Below are 19,167 nucleotides of genomic sequence, written 5' to 3'. Positions count from 1 at the left end.
ATAGGTGACATCCGAAAGAAAATTTAGAAAACAGGAGCATTTAAAAATTACGTCGCAATCTACATTACGGTAAGGGTCACCGCCCTACTTACATTTCCGTCTTCCCGAAGAAGCTCTCACTACTACATTACAGAAAGTTGACTACATGATACCTATTTGGTTCTATCTCTCAGATGACCTCTACCCAGACTACCTATAAGAATAAGGTCGAAAAATGGCTAACCAAGCCTTATAAATGATCGGCATGATGCAGCGCGCATGCGCCAAACCCCAGGAGGGGAGGCCAAGACCGACAATGTACTAATTAGAGGGGAGGGGAAAGGGAGGAAGGAAGCGCCAACGCCCGCCGCGGCACGTGAAGTTCAAAAGCAGCGAACCCGACTGCTTCAAGCCGCCGCGCTCGGGTGCGCTCACCGCTCTAAGCACTTTTTTACACTCATGCCTGGACCAGACGGCTATGGGCAACAGCGGGCCTAGGGACCAGGATAGACACAACAGATAGACACAACAGCTGTTATCACAGTTAAGTTATAACATGAAAGGAATTTAAAGAAAAATTGCATTTTCCCAACTGTGTCAGGCCCATGGACGAAAATCATTTAAGAATTTTTCCCTCTGCACTATCATGCTCCTTGTACTATAATTACAAACGTTTTTCTCAACCATCAACCTTGCTATAGTCAAAGCAAAATACAAATTCATTTTTAGTGAGTTCGGCTCATGCAGGAATGAAAACAACAGTAAATTTTTCGACAAAAAAAGTAACATCAGAAAATTATTTGCAAGTGGTTACCTGTTTCCTCTCCTTGTCGTAATAGTAGTTGTCATCTTCAGTTTCCAGTTTTCGGCCTGTGGCGGGGTCAGCCAAGTAAAATTCCTCCATCTTCCTCTGTCCTACTATTCCTCATTCTTCACTTTTCCAGTTTTCTCCTCTCTCTTGCACTCCTTTAACTTGTTCATCTTCTCATCTCCTTGGTCTTCCTTGGACTTTTCTTCCTGTGGGCTTCAATGCCATCATTTCTCTAGGCAGCCTCTCTTTTTCCATTCTCTGGACCTGACCATACCATCTCCTTGCTTTTTCAATGATGTTATTCAAGTCCTGAATTCCTGCTCTTGCACTATTTCATTCCTGATGCTGTCTCACCTCGTAACTGACTCCTCAAAAACTTAATTCCTATTACTTCCTATTGCTCTGGTCTTCCTAGCATCTCTCTTATCTACTGTCCAAGTCTGTGATCCATACGTGACTATGGGCACACAGTAGGTATTGTACAACACTAATTTGCGCTTTAATGGCATCTCCCTCTTACTCTCCATACCAAATCTCTCACACGCCTGTAGAATGCTTCCCCTTGTAAACCTGGCTTTACAATTCCCTCCTTGTTTTTTCCCCCCTCCCTCCAATACACTTCCTAGATACTTGAAGGTTTCTACCTGTTTTAACTCAACACCATTTAATTCATTGCATCTTCTAACTTCAGTTTTGTTCCTTGTCATGCCCATCACTTCACTCTTTTTAATGCTGAATCGCATACCACACCATCTCACTTCATGCCTTTAACTTCTCTTGCACTGCATCTTCCCCTTCAAAACTTTCCAATTCTGACATAGTAGTGCCTAATGTTTTTTGTAGGTGACAAGCTATTTTGATTACATGCAAACATGATGAAACTCTTATCTCATAGAGTTGCAAGTACCAACAGTAAAAAAAAAAAGCTAGTTTTAACTACTGCCTTTCTTGAGCTTGTAGAGTTTCTGAAAATTTACTGTTTCTGTTAAGCCAGAAACAACTGATAATTTGGTTATTGTTGCTTGCTGTGTACACACACATCATAATTTATTTATTTATTTATTTATATATGAGGGGGGACCCCCAAAAAAAAGCCGACTGAGAGAGCGCTGCAATTCGTAGACGTATTAGAGAGTTCTCCCGCTAGATGGGGTTGTAGAAACCTTCATTAAACAGCTACCCAGAAGGCGTCAGTTTGTAGGTTAACGTTTAATCGTAGTATATTTTTCTCTTAATGTTCTCGTGTTCCACCTGTGAAGTCGTTATGGCACATTTAAAAGAACAAAGTGTGTGTTTTAAATTTTGTTTCCTGCTGAAAAATCGGCAACAGAAGCTTACCAAATTCTTCAACAGGTTTTCAAGGAGGATGCTATGAGCCACACACAAGTTTTTGAGTGGTTTGGGCACTTGAGGATCATTGTTTCATGATCGACGAAATTTCAGAAGAGACATGAGTGAGTTGGAGCTCGTGCCAGCGGATTTTGTTCCTCACCTTCTTAAACAGGATAAAAAAAAAATTACATTTGATTTGAGTTAGGATTTGAAAAAAGGAATTGAAAGTGATTCAAATGTTTTGACTAAAGTCATTACAGGTAATGAGAGTTGGTTTTACTGGTATGACCCAGAAACCAAGCAAGTGTCAAGCCATTGGAAGTCTCCCAACTCATCCAGGCCAAAAAAAGCAAGACAAGTGTCAAATGTTAAGATGATGATCTGGTCTTTTTTATGTTTGTGGAATTGTGTACCAGGAATTTGTTCCTCCCGGCCAAACTGTTAACCAGCACTTTTATTTAGAAGTTTTAAGATGTTTGCGAGAGAATGTGTGGAGTAAACGCCTGGAACTTTGGCAACAAGGTGACTGGTTCCTTCATCACAATGCCCCTGCACCTACTGCCTTACTATGAGTGAACCACTGTTTGGCCTCTCAGGGGTGGTCTGTCATTTTGCACCCTCCATATTCACCAGACCTAGCCCCGTGCGCCTTTTTCCTGTTCCCGAGAATGAAGAAAAATCTAAAAGGGAAGCGTTTTGATGATGTAGAGGTGTAAAAACACCTTGGCAAAGGTCACTGGATGTTGAAGAGTTCCAGAGGTGCTTCAAACAGTGGTAAAAAAGACTTTATAAGTTTATCGCATCGTAAGGAGAGTGCTTTAAAAGTTCACTGAAGGAATTTTGTCAAAAAAAAACTTTTTTTTTTGGGCCCTCCATCATATGTGGCATGCCCACATATAATTTGAGAACTTTAATGGTGGGCATGACATACACACATACAAGCAATACATTTACTTAGAGAAAACAAATACAAAAATAAACAATAAATATAGACACTACAAGTAGCCAGGCACCGCAGGCAGGTTGGCACTATGCGTAGGTGGGCACTACTTGCAGGTATGGACCATACTCATGAAGTCACAACAATAAACAGTTACCACATGACGACAGATAATGAAGAGAGACGTACATAAACCTAGAGATGAACATAAACAAGGAACAACATACAAGCAATAACTGTAATATACTGTTACGAACTAGAGCAAGGCCGGGACACGTGCAGGTGCAGAGCTGGCTGGCGACTACCGCAACATGATATGCGCCGTGCGCACCTGGAAGATAACAAGGATTGTTGCTTTCCCCCCTCCTTCCCACCACTCCCCGCGCGGCACCCTGCCTTTGACACGTAACTGAAACCTGACAGCTGTGGAGTTTCACGAGCCACCGACACGTGTTTTCGAGAGATTTCTGCCGTCGGGACGGCTCGGAGTGACGCGACTGGCCCCGGCCGCTCTCGTGAGTTCTGGAATTGCGCCGGGGCTTATATATATGCCAGAGGACGCCGATCGGAGAGTTAGTGGAATTCAGAGAGTTCAGAGAGTCCAGGCGGCAGCCTTCCCGCGGCGGAGCTTCCGGGGCGATAGTGCCACGGGTGCGGCAGAGTGGCGAAGTCCTTGGACGAAGGTTCCAGGGCAGGGAGTGAGTGTAGTCAAGAATTTTCCCGCGGCGAAGTTTCTGGGCGATAGTGCCGCGGGTACGGTGGAGTCCCGAGCGAAGTTCCGAGCGAGGCGTCGAGTGGGATCTCAGCGAAGAGGAAGTGCGACGGAGTCTTGCGACGGAGGACCACGAGGGGTGCTGCGGCGAGAGTTGCGCCAGAGGTGCGGCCCAGCGAGGCGTGTGGATTGTGAGAAACGAGTGACTGGAGGAAGCAACATTTTTTTTTAAGTACAATTGATTAATTGGCATTTTTAGATTATTAGCTAGTAATGTAAATAGTGGCAATAAATAAAACTGTGTGTGATAAATCTTTAATTGGGCTATCCTTTACGAACCCGCGGTAAAATCGTAACAGTACAATACAACATTACTAGGACAAGTACAGAACAATTAATTGACTAAGGGTTATAAATAATTAAAATACAAATTACTGAACAGTATTCCTATTCATATTTGACTAAAGTTAGTTAGATTGTAAGAATAGAATCCATATTTGAAGCATAAGACATTATGTAATTAGAGCTAGGTAACTGTGGGAAATATTTGGAGTCGAAGATAACCCCAAGATCTTTTATCCTATACTGAAGTTGGAGTCACAATGCCACAATGGGCATGACACGACAGGCCTGACATGCTCAATAGCCAATGAAATACAAGGTCGCTGTGATACCACCCCAACAAAATACGTGCCCAAACTATCTCATCTGCAAGGAAGAGATTATATTTCTAATTTGGTCGTATCGTGCCGCCTGACAGAAAGCAATTCACAAACATTACAGAACTAAACTTCACAAAAATACTTTGTAAATCTTTATGCTGAAAAAATAAAAATTTTTACATGTAGGTACACTTTATTATTTGTAGCTTGCCTGTATCTGTTTATATAAATGGATATCATGATGTTTATGTTTAATGTTGTTATTGTAGATTGGTGAAGATTTAATTTAAGTATGGAGGAGTTCAGCGAAGAACTTTTAATTAATATAGTTCAGGCTCATGGTATTTTGTAGGACACTGAGTTGAAGCAGTACAGATTTCAGCCAAAATAAGTAGAAAAATGGGCTGAGATTGCATATTCTTTTTCTCTTCTACAATGTTTAGCACATTCTATGCTGCATTTTATGGAAGTATTTGGCTGGAAACGATTTGCCGACAGCCACATCAGAAATTGTCGTGTTAATGTTGTCATTGTATTGTGACCCTACATTATTAAATCTGTTGTGCTGGATGCTGTATGACGGTTTGTCATGTCATGTTCGTCGTGGGATTGTGACTCCAACTTGAGATTTGAGTGTTTTCAAATACATAAACACGCCTAATTGGCTCAATTTTCCTAGTGAATGAAATAATTTCTGATTTAGCTTTGTTAAGAGAAACAAGATTATGTTTACACCATTTTTCAGCAATGCCACTTTGTAGTAGATCACAATCATTTAAGGAATCAATCTATCTGTTGATTTTAAGGTCATCAGCAAAATAGGCCAGTAGTATGATTAAGAACCTGAATTATATATATATATATATATATATATATATATATATATATATATATATATATATATAAAACTGTAGGGGAGATAGTATACCTCCTTGAGAAACACCAGAACTAGCAGAATATAAAGAAGAATTATGGTTGTTTATTGATGTAAAAAAATCTGTTTTTAGGGTAGCTAGTTAAACAATTTATGTAATTATCACTCTAGCTAAAATAGAGTGATTGATAGTGTCAAAGGCTTTCGCCAGATCAAAATAACAGGCTTCAACCTGTCCCCTGTACACTACTTTTTTGTAGATTGGATTGAGGTAAGTGCGTAAATTTGTGGTAGTAGAAATAATAATGTTTTTCATTTCGAAATTAATTTGTTTAAAAGTAATTAATTCAAACAATTTTGCAAAACCATTGAGTAATTTTATAGGTCTATAATTTATAACATTCGATTTTACTTTTGTTTTGTGTATTGGAATAACCTTAGCTATTTTCCATTTAGAAGGAAAAATTTCTGTTTTTAAACATGTATTGGTTTGCATCCTTCACACTGCATTTCAGCTATGTTTTCCACATACTTGCATATGGTAAATCATACCAGCTATATCGAAATCTACATTTCCTAGGCATTTTATCATATGTAAGTTACAAAGAAATAATATTTTAATAACACAAACACATACATCTGGGCACTCTCCAGTTACCTAACCTCAGAATTCACTCACTTGGCACCAGAGAACGAATGAGTGATGTACTATCATAACATAAATAGATTTAAAAAGATTTTTCGTAAACAATAAGCACGTTTGTTTCTTTCTTGTTAAGCCAAGTAAAACCTAATATCAATACTAAATGAGCTTGGATGGACTCAATACAACAAAATAAACCACATAATTTATGCTCCCACAATGACTTCATTTGGAAAGAGAAAAAGAAACTAAACTGACTCGAGTTTAAAGTAAACAGATGCTGTTTATATGAAACGTGGTGGAACAGGAACAAGCTAGCCAATCATTAATATGCCATTTCACTAGTGCATGCGCAATGAATCTACATGGCATGTGTTGAAACAAAACAATTTTATAGGCTAAATAAATAAAAATACATCAGTGTTTTATACAATTTCCCGCATTATTACAGTTGACTGTCTTAAAATAATTATATTTAATGTGCCGCTAAATGCTGAAGTGGCACTTTTTCAGGACTTTCGTGACCTGCTCATATTGTCTGTGAATTTAGTTCCTTATAGCTGCCTTGTGAACGAAATTTTATTCAAACTTCTGAATGTAGCTGTACTATTTCCCACAGTGTTAGCTAGTATATATTAAATATTACGAAACTAAGAACGCTTTGAAGAAATCTTTTAAAATATAAAATTAATTTGTATAAATTTATCCGTATTTTGCAGCCATTTATATCATTGACTTGCATTTCTGAAGTGTTGCCAACTATTGACATGATAAAGTTCACACTTAAACAAGCATTATCCATTATAAAATTAATATTTGTTAGCTAAAAAAAATATTCTGTATGAAAATTTAATAAACTGAAACCAGAAATCATCAACGATAAAGATATTAAACTGCAGTTTGTATTAAGAAAATTGGGATTTTGCACCGTAAACAATCTAAATTAAATGTGCTCTGGCGTCAGCTTCTAAAAGCATTTGTCCGAAAACAAACGTAAACGGTGTTGGATTGCTGAGTACGCTTTTGTCTGCAATTTCTCACCCTCTCATGGTGTTGTTTATCTTAAAAATAAATATTACTATCGCAATCCATAGCTATTATATATATTTTCCATATTGAAGTCTATTGCATGCATGCATAGTCAACATCTTTGTTAATTTTTAGACGATAATTAAAATATGGTTGAAGAATAGTGAATCTTCCAAGGGATAAATAAGTTCCTGGGTAATGCCCACATTTTTCCCAAAGCTTAATATTCCTAGGTAAAACTAGGTTTTCCCGAATTTCCCGACCAATAGTCACTGGTGATAAAATATATTTTTTACAAATTTCAAAGGAATTTCAAAAGTGTCATAGAACTTAACATTTATCATAATAAAGTACAGAAGCAGATGATCTCAATTGAATTTAAATATTGTCTCACCATGTAAAAAAAAGTGTTAGTAAATTGTTTAATTTTAGTTTTTTATCCAGAGCTGCACTGTTGTGTGTTGTGAGTGCAGGACCGAGTGTCAGTGGTGGAGGCGGACATAATAACTCAGCCAAATTTAGTCAACACGGCTGATGTGATAGTTCTCAACAACGTGTTTGAGTTCTTCATGGACCCAGCGAGGCAAGCAGACATGTGGAAGTTCCTCAGGAAAAATGTGAAGCCAGGAGCAGTGCTCGTCACCGTGCCCTCGCTTGCTGCTACTCTGTCTGGCCTCCAGGCAAGTCACTCATTACTTTTAATAATGTACACGTTTTTGTTCTACAGAGAGAGTGAGGAGCTAGGAGCAGTTCTGGCCTTGAGGCAAATCACTCATTTTTTCTAATACACTTTAAACAGGGTGTCTACCAACTATGAAAACCCGGAAAATGTGGAGTATTTTATGTTTCCGGAAAATAACCGGGGGAAAGACATAAATTTATAGATAATTCTCAGAATGATTTGTTGTATTGGTGATATTTTCCTCTTCAAGACGGGCGAGACATGGCTCTTAATTTTGTTTGCCGTTTCATGTCACCAGGCCGATGGTGAACATGTTTTTGAGCGAACGCATGTTGGAATCACATTAGCGAGACGGCACAAGTAGGATGCGATGCAACAGAAAAACATCTTGATGCACTCCCGCCTCGTGGGTTGACAAAAAGAGGTCACATCAAAGTGCAAAAATAATATTTTTGCACCATTTACCCAAGCATGACACACTGCACGCTTGCTGCCAGCCATCCTCTGCATTCCACCTTCACCACCATTTTACTGTTTCACAATACAGCTAAGTCACGGCACTTAACCTTCTTGACCTCTCTGGCATGGCCCACTTCAGATAAGTCAACATTGTAAGGAAAATTTATTTCAATTTCCTTATGAAATTGTGTTAAATGGACTTTGCGCTTGTTAAAAGATACTATTGTACAGTTTTTATATTTTGTTTTCGTGACATTTGGTGGTCAATGTGCTTTTCTTGGATATATATCATTTTCAGAATATGTCTGCTATTAAAATACATTTCTATTTGAATTTGAAAATTTGTCGATTTCGTGCCAGATGACTGAACATGGACCTGGTGAGAAAAAAGTCATATTTTGACGTATAGAGATCAGGGTGGTTCACTTGGTCAAATGTTATTATGACCCTATTCCTGGAAACAATAAGGGGTCATAACAACGGGGTTTTACGTGTTTTCTGTGAGCCCATCAGAATTAAAGTAAATCCAAATTCTGTGACAATTGTTGCACTGCAGTTTTTTTGTTAAGAGTTCACCTAGTTTCGCATTAAACAAAAAATTATTGTATCAGTTAAGTTTTGTGAACTGTTTTCCATTCTAATATAGTCTAAAAATTGTATTTTATATAAAGATAAGTATTTTGTTTCACTGAGTTATTGATGAAATTTATGGTTACAAAATTATGTTTAAATATAACAATAAGAAGAAGCTTGATTGAACATAATTTTCCGTTAAAATCAGTGTAATCAATCAATGTAAAAATAGACTAAAACTGTGAACTTGTAGGTAACATGTGAAAGTAGACAGTATTTGACCATTCATAAGTAATGATGTAACAATTGAGAGAGTAGCATCACAACAGGCTAACTTTGTAAGTGCTCTGTGAATTGTTAACTACATATGATGGTGTTCATCCATGTTTGTACACATAATGGTTTAATGGTGGTTGCTGCTAAGAAGTTGTAGAGGAAGTTAGACCATAACGAGTGAATTTTTGTACACGAGCAGCAGACTTAAATTGTATTTTTGTATGGGTTGGTCTTTCCTAGTGCTATACCCCTGGTGATGCAATACTAGACAGTAGTTTTTTTTAATAATGAGTGAGAGAAGTTCTTTGTGTATAAATAATTTTACTTTCAAACTTTCTTTGAAACGAACATAAACTTTCAACATGTTCTCTGACCTGAACACTAGGTCTTGAAGTACAGTCGTACACATTGACAAATCACTTCCTGTGAAACACAAGATAACACTTAATTATTCAGCTGCAAATATAAGTTTAAATACAAATTCTTAGAAACACCTTGGCTTTAAATATTACAATTACAATACCTTTTTAGAACATAAATAGGGTCTTTGTTTTCAAAATTACTTGTCAACACATTTGCTAAACATTTTATTAAATAAATAAGGTCTTTGCAAAGCATTTGCTGAACATTAAATTAAATTATAGTTCATCTGAACTTTCATTCAGACAGAACTAGATATTTAAAAATTCTTACCAAATACTTTTATCACAAAGAATTTATAACATTATAATTTAGCATTTACGTATTTATTATAGCTACCTAGAATTATTTCCAGTCCCACAGTCTACAAATGCACAATATTACAACATGGTTTCTTCATAATTGTAAACTGTTTATCTCAGTTTTCCCTTGGGTAATACTGTCTTAAAACCCGCTCGCAATAGGGCGTTTTAAACGATAGTCACTTGCCTTCTGTTTCGGCGTCACTGTTGTGGAGCCGCACGGTTAATTTCTCACAGCTGTCTGCCGGTACTCGACGTGCTCATTGGATTGGTCCCACTCGTCATTGCAGCACACCCGGGTGTCTGCCTCCAGGTGCTCACGCTGCGCCTCGGCCGACCACTCGCTCCACGATCTTGGGGACGGCAAGCAGAACTAGCAACTGCACAGTCTCGAATACATTCGTGTGAATTACCTTACTCAATTTGCTCGTGTTCCACAAACCAGCAAACACAACTCCTTGGAAAAACAGTCTGTTTATGTTTAACTCATACTGTGCCACTCACAGCTCGTGCTTGCCGATCTTACATACACAACTGCCTTTAAGTCCACACTTGAAATTCACATAAACCAGATTTTACTAGTTGTTATCAGAGTCCTGTAGCAATCCCATAGTTTGCTTACAAACTCAGTTTTCAGTTTACGTGGTTTCTTAGTTGCCAAGTTTCTTAAAGTCTTGGTCGTACTGCACTATTGTCTCGTAGACTTGTTACTAGTTACCTGTACACTTCAGCATACTTCTGCTGCACTTGTCCTTGGCAGAGATGAGCTAAGTCCTTGTAGTTAGACAAAAATCGGTGTCTTACCAGATGAAGACGGCTAAGTCCGATAAAGTACTCGATGCCTCTCTGTCGAGCAGCATGATGTTGCAGGTACGTGATTGAGTGGTGGTTGGTACAGTGTGAATGGCAGCTTCTTGCGGTCTGGTGCTGTGTGGCTCGTCGAGTTGGGCCTGCCGGCTCACTGCTGTGTGTTGCCAGGGTCCCCTATTCATACCCACTGGCTTCGTAACGGTCATTTCTCTCCAGGATAGTCTCTACTGTAGCCGCCACTTGGACACGTGGTGATGACATCATGAGGCGGCGCAGGCAGCCAACTTCATAAAGTGGCGACGGGCTTGCGCAGCGATGATTGAGTGGGCGGATGGCCCACCACTAGGGGGCAATGGTAGGCGGGTAGCCTGCCTCCAGGCTGCAATACTTGGCACGCCTAAGTAGCTTACAAAATTCTATACAATACGTTACATATGTACGTGCTGTGATTTTATTTGTATTATATTAATTTTTCACGGTGTGAAATGTTTATCCCAATATTCTTTCAGAAAACCAGTACCTGGTATAGATCATAGTAGTATAATTACTTGTTATATAGCCACAATAAATTATAATTTTTAGATTTGGGCCTTTTGTGAAGAAAAAAAAGCTGAGAGTATGGTGGCACAATGGATCACTCCAGGAACATACTGGAATGTTTCCTTACTTTTTAGCTATGGCCGATTTCTGCCCAACTTCCTTGAGCTGGGTTTTTAGGTGTTTTTGTCTTTTAATGACTTTGTGTACATAGCGACTTATCAGTGGTGGATACCAAAATTTTGGTGGGGGGGGTTAGAAAAATAATTAAAATTTGAAAACATATATTAAAGGAAATATACAATACTATTGACACTTAGCACTGTCGTGAACCTACAGTAGTAGCCTTAAGTGATGTGGCTTCTCACAGAGCAAATTTTTTTTCATCACTTTGGGGGAGGAAATACATCTCCTATTCCCCCCTGCAACTGGCACTACAACTTACCTTAATAATGATGTGTTTGCTGGTCTAGAAGTATGAGTTAAGTGTTTTGTTTACCTGTGAGACATGATAGGCTATACGTGGCCCATGACCTCATCTTTACAACTAGAATGTTTAACATGCCAATGTGTTTGTTTCAGACGGACATAGACTTGTCTCAGTGGGTTGAGGAGCTGCCCCTCTACAATCCCAATGCAGATGCATTGTTGAATGTGCATGACAAAGACGTGGAGAACATAAAGCACTACAAAGTGGTGTAATCGACGAAGAAAATGGAGCTGATGAGTGTTTTTTGAAGTTGCAGTAACAGTTACTTACTCCGCTATGCATTATATGCTTTTTAGTTCAAATCATAAAAATGTATTGTTCTCTTTTTATTTTATACAGACAAATTTTGTATTCTGTGATTCTTATTATCAAATACAGTGAAGGAAAATAGATTGCATTATATTAGAATTTGAGACTTGAGTGATAAAAGTGCTTGGTAGAAGTTGAAGCAACAAAAGAACCAAAGTCTCAACTTCGCTAAGCATCAAAGTGGTCGGTACGTATAGGGACCAGCATTGAGTCAAGGGGATGTGTAAATGGGCTGATGCTCGTAAAATAAGCCCTATGAACATGGACCTGGAAATACACAAAACCCACGATACAGACATTTGGTATGGACCATTATGTGCTCAAAGTGACAGTCATGTGTAGCATAAGAAATTTTTCACTGTCAAACGTCAACTGTTGGACCATCTGGGAACTATGTGGAACATTCGCACACTAGTGATGTGCAAATGGCTCCTCATGTCGTAATCTAGCACTGGGTTGCCAGCTATGCCAATTGTTTATACCTAAAATCACCCCTTGAAGTTTGTTCCCATAGTTTATAAATATGTGAGATTGGAGAAATGCATTTTTTTTAAAGATGTTTTGAGTTCAGATCAGAGGATGACAATTCAACTTAAGTAACAAATTCTAAGTATAGCCTAAATCAAAATAAATATATTTATGTAAATTAATGTTGTTTGTTTGTTCCATATGTGTCCCTAAACCATTCATCCAATTGCAATGAAACTTTGGTGAGGTGTTATTTCAGTTTGTGTGTGACATAATAGGTGGCATGCAAGTCATTTCAACAAATGTATCTTCTTATATATAAAAAAGAATGTTTGTGCATTCATCTTATATTTTGTTAATCTTCTGTGTGTTTGTGCATCGTTCATCTGATCTCGATGAAATTGTGTACACTTGACCTTTGAAACATAAGAAAGTTCACTGTCTAGGTGAGATTTTGATAAAACCAACCTTAAAGTAGAATTTAAGATGGTGTGAGAGTAATATTGGATAATTACCAGTAAGTATTTTATGACAGTTTCTCTTTTCTATGGTCCGAGAAAAAGATAGGGGTAGAGATATGGAGGAAGAAATATAGTTAGATGAAGAGAGATAGAAAGATACAGATATATATGCAGGGTTCGACTTTAACGCCTGTCCGCCTGTCCGAGACAGGCAAATTTCCGTCCGGACAGGTATATAACGAAACGTGCCTGTCCGGGGGGACAGGTTACTATTAAATTTCAACGTAACATTCAGTAGCCCACACAAGTCCGTCAGGAGTACCGTATTTACCCGCATAAGGGTCAAGGGTCGCACATTTTATGCCGATTTATTGAGTAATAAAATATGGTGCGATCCTTCCGGGAGTTTTTTTACAGCGCAGTTATTCTACTCCGCGTTCTTTTCCCCTCCCTTTCTCTTCTACGACTTCCACCGGCGCGGCGCTAGCAAGGCTGTTGTAGAAGGGGGAGAAGGGGAAATCTAAAAATAAACCAGCCAGAGAGGCGAAAGAGTGTGTGCGTGCGTGCGGCCATGTGGCAGTGATAACCGGTTTTCCCTCCCTCCCTCCCTTCCAGCAACCTCCCTTCCTGCACCCTCCCACCCTTCCTGCCACCCTCCCTCCCTTCCTGCCTCCCTCCCTCCATCAATCTCTCACTTCCTCCCGTCACAAATTCTTCACATGCCTTCGTTCTCATTCGTTTCACTTGTGAACTGGCACCTTAAACAATAAACGTGTCTATCTTGACAGGTGTTTATGATGTAAAGGCGCTCAATATTTTATTTTATACATTAGAGTTGTTTGTGCAGCAATGTGGCGATTTGTAAATGGCGCTTCAAAGCCGCCGGAAAAAAAAAAACGGAAAACTGACGACGACAAGAAAGACTACGATAATCAATATGTAGAGCCAAGATTATATGGTTTTATGCGAAATCGCGAATTTTCACGCGAAATTCATCCCAAACCGCGAAAAATGCGAAATGTTTTCTAACCACAAATAAACACCTCAATATTGATTTAAATCGTTAACTACCGACTATTGGTTGATTCTTGATTGACAAAAATTCCGTATCTGTTTGTAGAAGAAATGGTCGTCATCCAACTGCAGTGTGGTGGTTATTTAATGCGTTAATTATTCATCTTAAAAAATTACAAGATATCACAAAAATTGACGATTTCACGAACAAAAAACAGATCGTTATCGGAGTTAGGTTAGGGTTTCTAAACGCATCTAGCCACTAGAGATCACGCAATTATAACAACTGACGATCGTAAACAAGTTAACAAACACAACAACGTGAAAAATCTCAGCGCCTTGTTTGCTGTATCCTTTGAAAAATACACGTGAACAAAAACTGCATTCATTAAATAAATACGTATGAAAATAAAAGCGAACATTGATATTTAATGAAATTTCACTGTAACGCAATTTTGTGTGCTTGTTTAATAAGCAGTTTACCGTGAAGCCACGCCGTGAAGCCTTCATTTTCATTTCACACTTCACAGGCGAGAGAGCCGAAATCGTAACATAATCAAAGTTTTCCGATCGCTAATGAAAAAGCACCATATTGCAAGGATTTATTTATTTTACGGTCATTAAATATTTTAAATAACGCTTACCTACCCAACCCTCCCAGAAAATAAATAAAAACATTTATTTCACTGACCTGACATAACCTAACCTTTTACTTCGGGTTGAGTATATGGTTCTCTCGCCTGTAAAAAGTAGGCTTCCCGCGGTTTATTTTTTCGCTACAACTTCAGTAAATACTAGTTTTTGGTACCTCCAGGCTTTGTTTACAAATGACGTGAATAAATGAAAGCTAAATTTCTTAATCATGCCGAAAAATAAAGCTACTGCGGCATCACGTGCTGACGAGTTTAAGAATGAGGGATTATATGTCAGTGACGGAAAAATACTTTTCTGTAAATATTGTAATTGCCGTTTGGAGCATGAACGTAAGGACACGGTAAACAAGCACATAATTAGTGACAAACATGTAAAAGCTAAAAGATCCCCATGCACTTTGAAACGACAGCTTTCTATCCCAGAAGCAGGAGTGGCGCAAATATGCGCAAAAAAACAAAAGGAAGATTTTGTTCTCGAAACTGTTGAAGCCTTTGTAGCTGCAGGTATTCCTCTTGAGAAACTTGACAACAGCAAGCTGACTGCATGGATGCAGAAGCATGTAAGTGGTGCTGGTGATCTTCCAACAGTAGATTGGATGAGGAAAAAGTACATTCCCCTACTTAGAGAGAAAAAAGAAGTGGAAATCAAGCAGCAGCTCTTGGGGCAAGATGTGGTCATACTCGCAGATGAAACCACTGACAAGAGTAATAATTGTGTTTTCAACATCTTGTTTAAAATTCTGAAACCAGGTGCTGAACAAGATGTTATCTTAGGGGCTTCTTGTGTCCTTGATGCAGCAAATGCTGTTTGTTGTTCTCGGGCAGTGATTGATGTATGCTCCAAATATGAAGTCAAGGAAGAAAAAATAATTGTGTATGTTACAGATAGTACCAGGTACATGACAAAATCTGCTGGCACCCTTGAAGGTGTATTTGGTGACATGTACCACATACAATGTTGGGCCCATAAAGTAAACATTGTTGGGCAGATCTGGCAAAACAACTTGGAAGAACTGAACCTCTTCGTTTGTAAGGTAAAGATGGCCTTTCTTAACACCAGAAAGAGGAGGCATGCATACCTTCAATTTCTTCTCCAGAAACATGGAGAAAACAAGGCTCTGGTCAAGTTATTCCCCATGCCAGTTGTTACACGTTGGAACACATGGTTTGAATCTGTATCATACCTCGCACTCCATCTGCACGACATTGTGGAATTCTTTGAGCAGCTTAGCGAAGATAACTCTGGTGTTAAATATATCAAGGGACTCCAGAAGGAAGAGTTACAATGTCTTGAGGCCACTCTTACATTTGTGGCTCAAAACTGTAACACCTTTGTAGAGCTAATTAATTTTCTTGAAGGAACAAAGTATCCTACTGCTCATCAGTTGTGCACAAAATTGAGTAAACTTCAAACTACTCTTGATGTCTTGGCTAAGGGAATATTTCCTGAAAATGTTGGAAGACATTTTGGCTGAAATGAAAACTGTCAACTCTGCAGCCCTTAAAGAGCAGTTCAAGAACACAGCTAAACTCAGTCTTATAAAACTGATTGATCTGGTGAACACTGATCCATCTCGTCAACTATTTCTGGGAATCAGCGCTCTAATGAATCCTCAAAATGTAGGAAACATTTGTGTGGAGGAAAAAGAATTCCAGAAACATATTGGGAACCTACCTTTCCTTTGCAAGGTGCAGAAGACCTCTGTAGCGACAGGCTACATAACACTCCAAAACCTGGTTTCCCAAGAGCAGAAGAAACCGCATGTGAACTACATAGACATGGTGGACATACTATGTAAAATGAAAGCGGATTATCCTGAATTTGCAGCTGCTGCTTTAAAGTTAATATGGATACCTGCAACGAATGTGGACTCAGAGTGATCTTTTTCTAAGTATTCTGTAGTTGTAAGTGACAGAAGAAGATCTCTAAAACCAGAGAATGCTGAACTGCTGACAATGGTGGCTTTTTCCTGAGCTTAATTATATTGCATTTATAGAACAAAAGTTTAACTGTAGTTTCTATTTTAATTAATTTAGACTCTCTCCTGAACTCAGGAACAGTACTTACCTGCATAAGAATACTGAATATTTTAGTTGTTAATTTTTTATGTACTCTCAACATAGTATTGTTTAATGTGCATATTTTAAGTCTCTAACCACGAATTATTTAAGCATTTGATCAAGGCAGCTCTGCTAGGTGTGTACATGTTATTACATGTGTTTTAATTTTTTATAACGATAAAGACGAAATCTACAATTCTTAATGACGAAAAGTCCTTTTTCATAACACCATAAAATCTTGGCTCTATCAATATGATAAAAAAGTGCAGGCACGTGAGTTTATTCAGAACTGGTGTACAGAATTTCAATGGGTTCGGTATGATAATGCTCAGAAAAAAATGTACTGCAAAATCTGTGAAGTGTATCCCAACCTAGCATTCGAGTCGGCATTGGTAAAAGGATGTTCAAGTTTTCGTAAAGAAAACTTGACGTCCCATGCAGCAAGTAGTTGTCACAGGCAGTGTCAAGAATTACAAAATGTGCAAATGTCCACACCAAATACATATCTGGCAGAAAAGGCTTTGCAGAGCATAAATAAAGAGGCACTAGCAAAAATGCAGTTGCTTTTTCGTACATCTCATGCACTGGCGAAACATGGACGACCGTTTACAGACTTTAAGTGGCAATGTGCACTTGATAAACAGAAAGGCCTCGATGTAGGCAATACATACCTTACAGACAAAAAGTGTAAAGAGTTCATGAGTGTAATTGCTGAAACTGAATTGAAATCATTAGAAAATAATTTGAAAAGTGCAAATTATTTTTCTGTGATGTGTGACGAGTCGACCGACAGTGCTGTGCTTGAGCAGGTCATTGTGTATGTGAGGTACACACTTGAAGGGGAGATCCATACTGACTTTGTAGCAGTCAGGCATGTCGACAGGCCTAATGCTACTCAGATATTTAAGTGCATTTTAACCGTTTTACATGAATATTGTGGTTATGACAGTGTGAACATGAAGAAACACTTGGTAGGCTTTGCCAGTGATGGTGCAGCTGTAATGAGAGGTTTATGTAATGGTGTACAAGCGAAATTGAAAGAAAACTTGCAACCAAATTTAGTTGCTGTTCACTGCATGGCTCACTGTTTGGAGCTCGCTGTAAAATCAGCACTCGTCCAACTACCCCTACATTCTAAACATTTTCTTGAGAAAGGTTTATTCATTTTACCATCACAGCCCAGTTCATCGCAGTCTTCTAAAGAATTCCTGCGAAACACTTAAGATCAAGTTTTACGCGCCCACAAGAGTTGGAGGAACTCGTTGGATTCCACACTTGAAATCATGTGTCACAAATGTAATCAAAATAATTCCTGCTCTTCACTTGACTGCAACAAATCTACTGCAAGACTCCAAATGTGATGCATCCACCAATTCAACATGCAAATTAGTTAAAGAATCTTTGCAAAGTTTGGAATTGGAACAGTACCTGCATTTCTTTTGTGACATACTCTGTGCATTGAGTTACTTATCACAGTCTTTCCAGGTCTCAGGTTTGACAATAGCAGAGACAAATTCAACCATACAAGAGACTATTTGCATGTTGCAGAAACTGAGTATCAGTGAAGGTTTTCATTAACGTTCTTGGAGAAAATCGATGCAACCGGACGGAAGACAGCTGAAAGGTATTGCTTTACATTCCTCAAACAAGACTGATGCTATAAATATCATTGTTAGATGTCTGGAATCTCGACTCACAGATAAAGACACTGAAATGTCTGAATTACTTGTTGCAACCAATATTTTCAATTTTAAAACATGGCCTTCTAATAATGAACAACACTTTGGTGACACATCCATCATTAAGTTGTTACATTTTTTTTCAAGATCCCTTGTGAACAATAATGTTCAGTGTGAAATGGTGGAGCCAGAATGGACAGCTCTGAAAATTGTTGTTTACCAGGATTGTACTCCTGTGTACAAAGCCAGTTGGAGGGAAATAAACACAAGACACAAGAACAAATTTGTTAATATTCTTTCACTCGTGGATCTTGTGTTGTCTCTACCTGCTCACACTGCAGATTGTGAAAGAGGATTTTCTTTGATGAAGTCTACCAAAACGGACTGGCGCAACAAACTTAATGATGATACATTATTATCACTGATGCGTATCCAGATGAAATCAAGTAGTGTCTGTGATTTTGATCCTACCCCGGCTATTGAACTTTGGTTTAATCGTGGTGCGAGAAAGCGCAGACCATTTCAGCCCCCATACAGAAAGTGCGTAGCTAGGCTGCAGCAAGATGAGGAAGAGGTATCTGATGACAGTTCATCTGATAGTAGTTCAGACACATTAAACCAGTGATTTAGTGCAAAACACTTAAATCAATATTTAAAACTCTATTATTAATATTAAAATAGTGTAAAACTGACTTGTTTTGAGTACAGTGATGTTCTTAAGCATATACGTATCAAGTTTATAACCAGTAATTTTTTTAACGTAAGCTGGACAGGTGGAATTTGTTACGGACAGGTAAGTGTCCAATTATACCTGTCCGTTGGACAGTCCAGTTAAATCCTTAAAATCTATCCCTGTATATATGTATATGTGTGTATATGTGGATAGCGATAGAGAGCGATATAGATAGATATAAAGAGAGATAGAGAGATGCTTTGTATGTGTGTAACTACTTCAAAGAAATTACAAAAAAATTGAAAGAGGCATTGCAAT

At 38.4% G+C, this 19,167-nt stretch overlaps 2 protein-coding genes across 9 annotated transcripts in view; one reads left to right on the top strand and one right to left on the bottom strand.

The window, feature by feature from the left end:
- LOC134527895 (uncharacterized) overlaps positions 1 to 12,486 on the top strand; it is a 95,354-nt gene extending 82,868 nt beyond the window's left edge. For all 3 annotated transcript variants that reach the window (XM_063360901.1, XM_063360900.1, XM_063360899.1), the window contains 2 exons: positions 7,456 to 7,662; positions 11,624 to 12,486. In XM_063360901.1, the coding sequence (XP_063216971.1) occupies positions 7,456 to 7,662; positions 11,624 to 11,743 (327 nt within the window). In that variant the 3' untranslated portion in view covers positions 11,744 to 12,486. The remainder of the gene's footprint in view (positions 1 to 7,455; positions 7,663 to 11,623) is intronic.
- The window catches only part of LOC134527896 (protein FAM177A1-like), a 56,741-nt gene that overhangs the window by 8,318 nt on the left and 29,256 nt on the right, over positions 1 to 19,167 (bottom strand). The gene's annotated exons all lie outside the window — the stretch shown is intronic.

The sequence above is a fragment of the Bacillus rossius genome, chromosome 1 (assembly GCF_032445375.1).
Source record: "Bacillus rossius redtenbacheri isolate Brsri chromosome 1, Brsri_v3, whole genome shotgun sequence".
Lineage (NCBI taxonomy): Eukaryota > Metazoa > Arthropoda > Insecta > Phasmatodea > Bacillidae > Bacillus > Bacillus rossius.
This window is presented reverse-complemented; position numbering and strand designations above follow the sequence as displayed.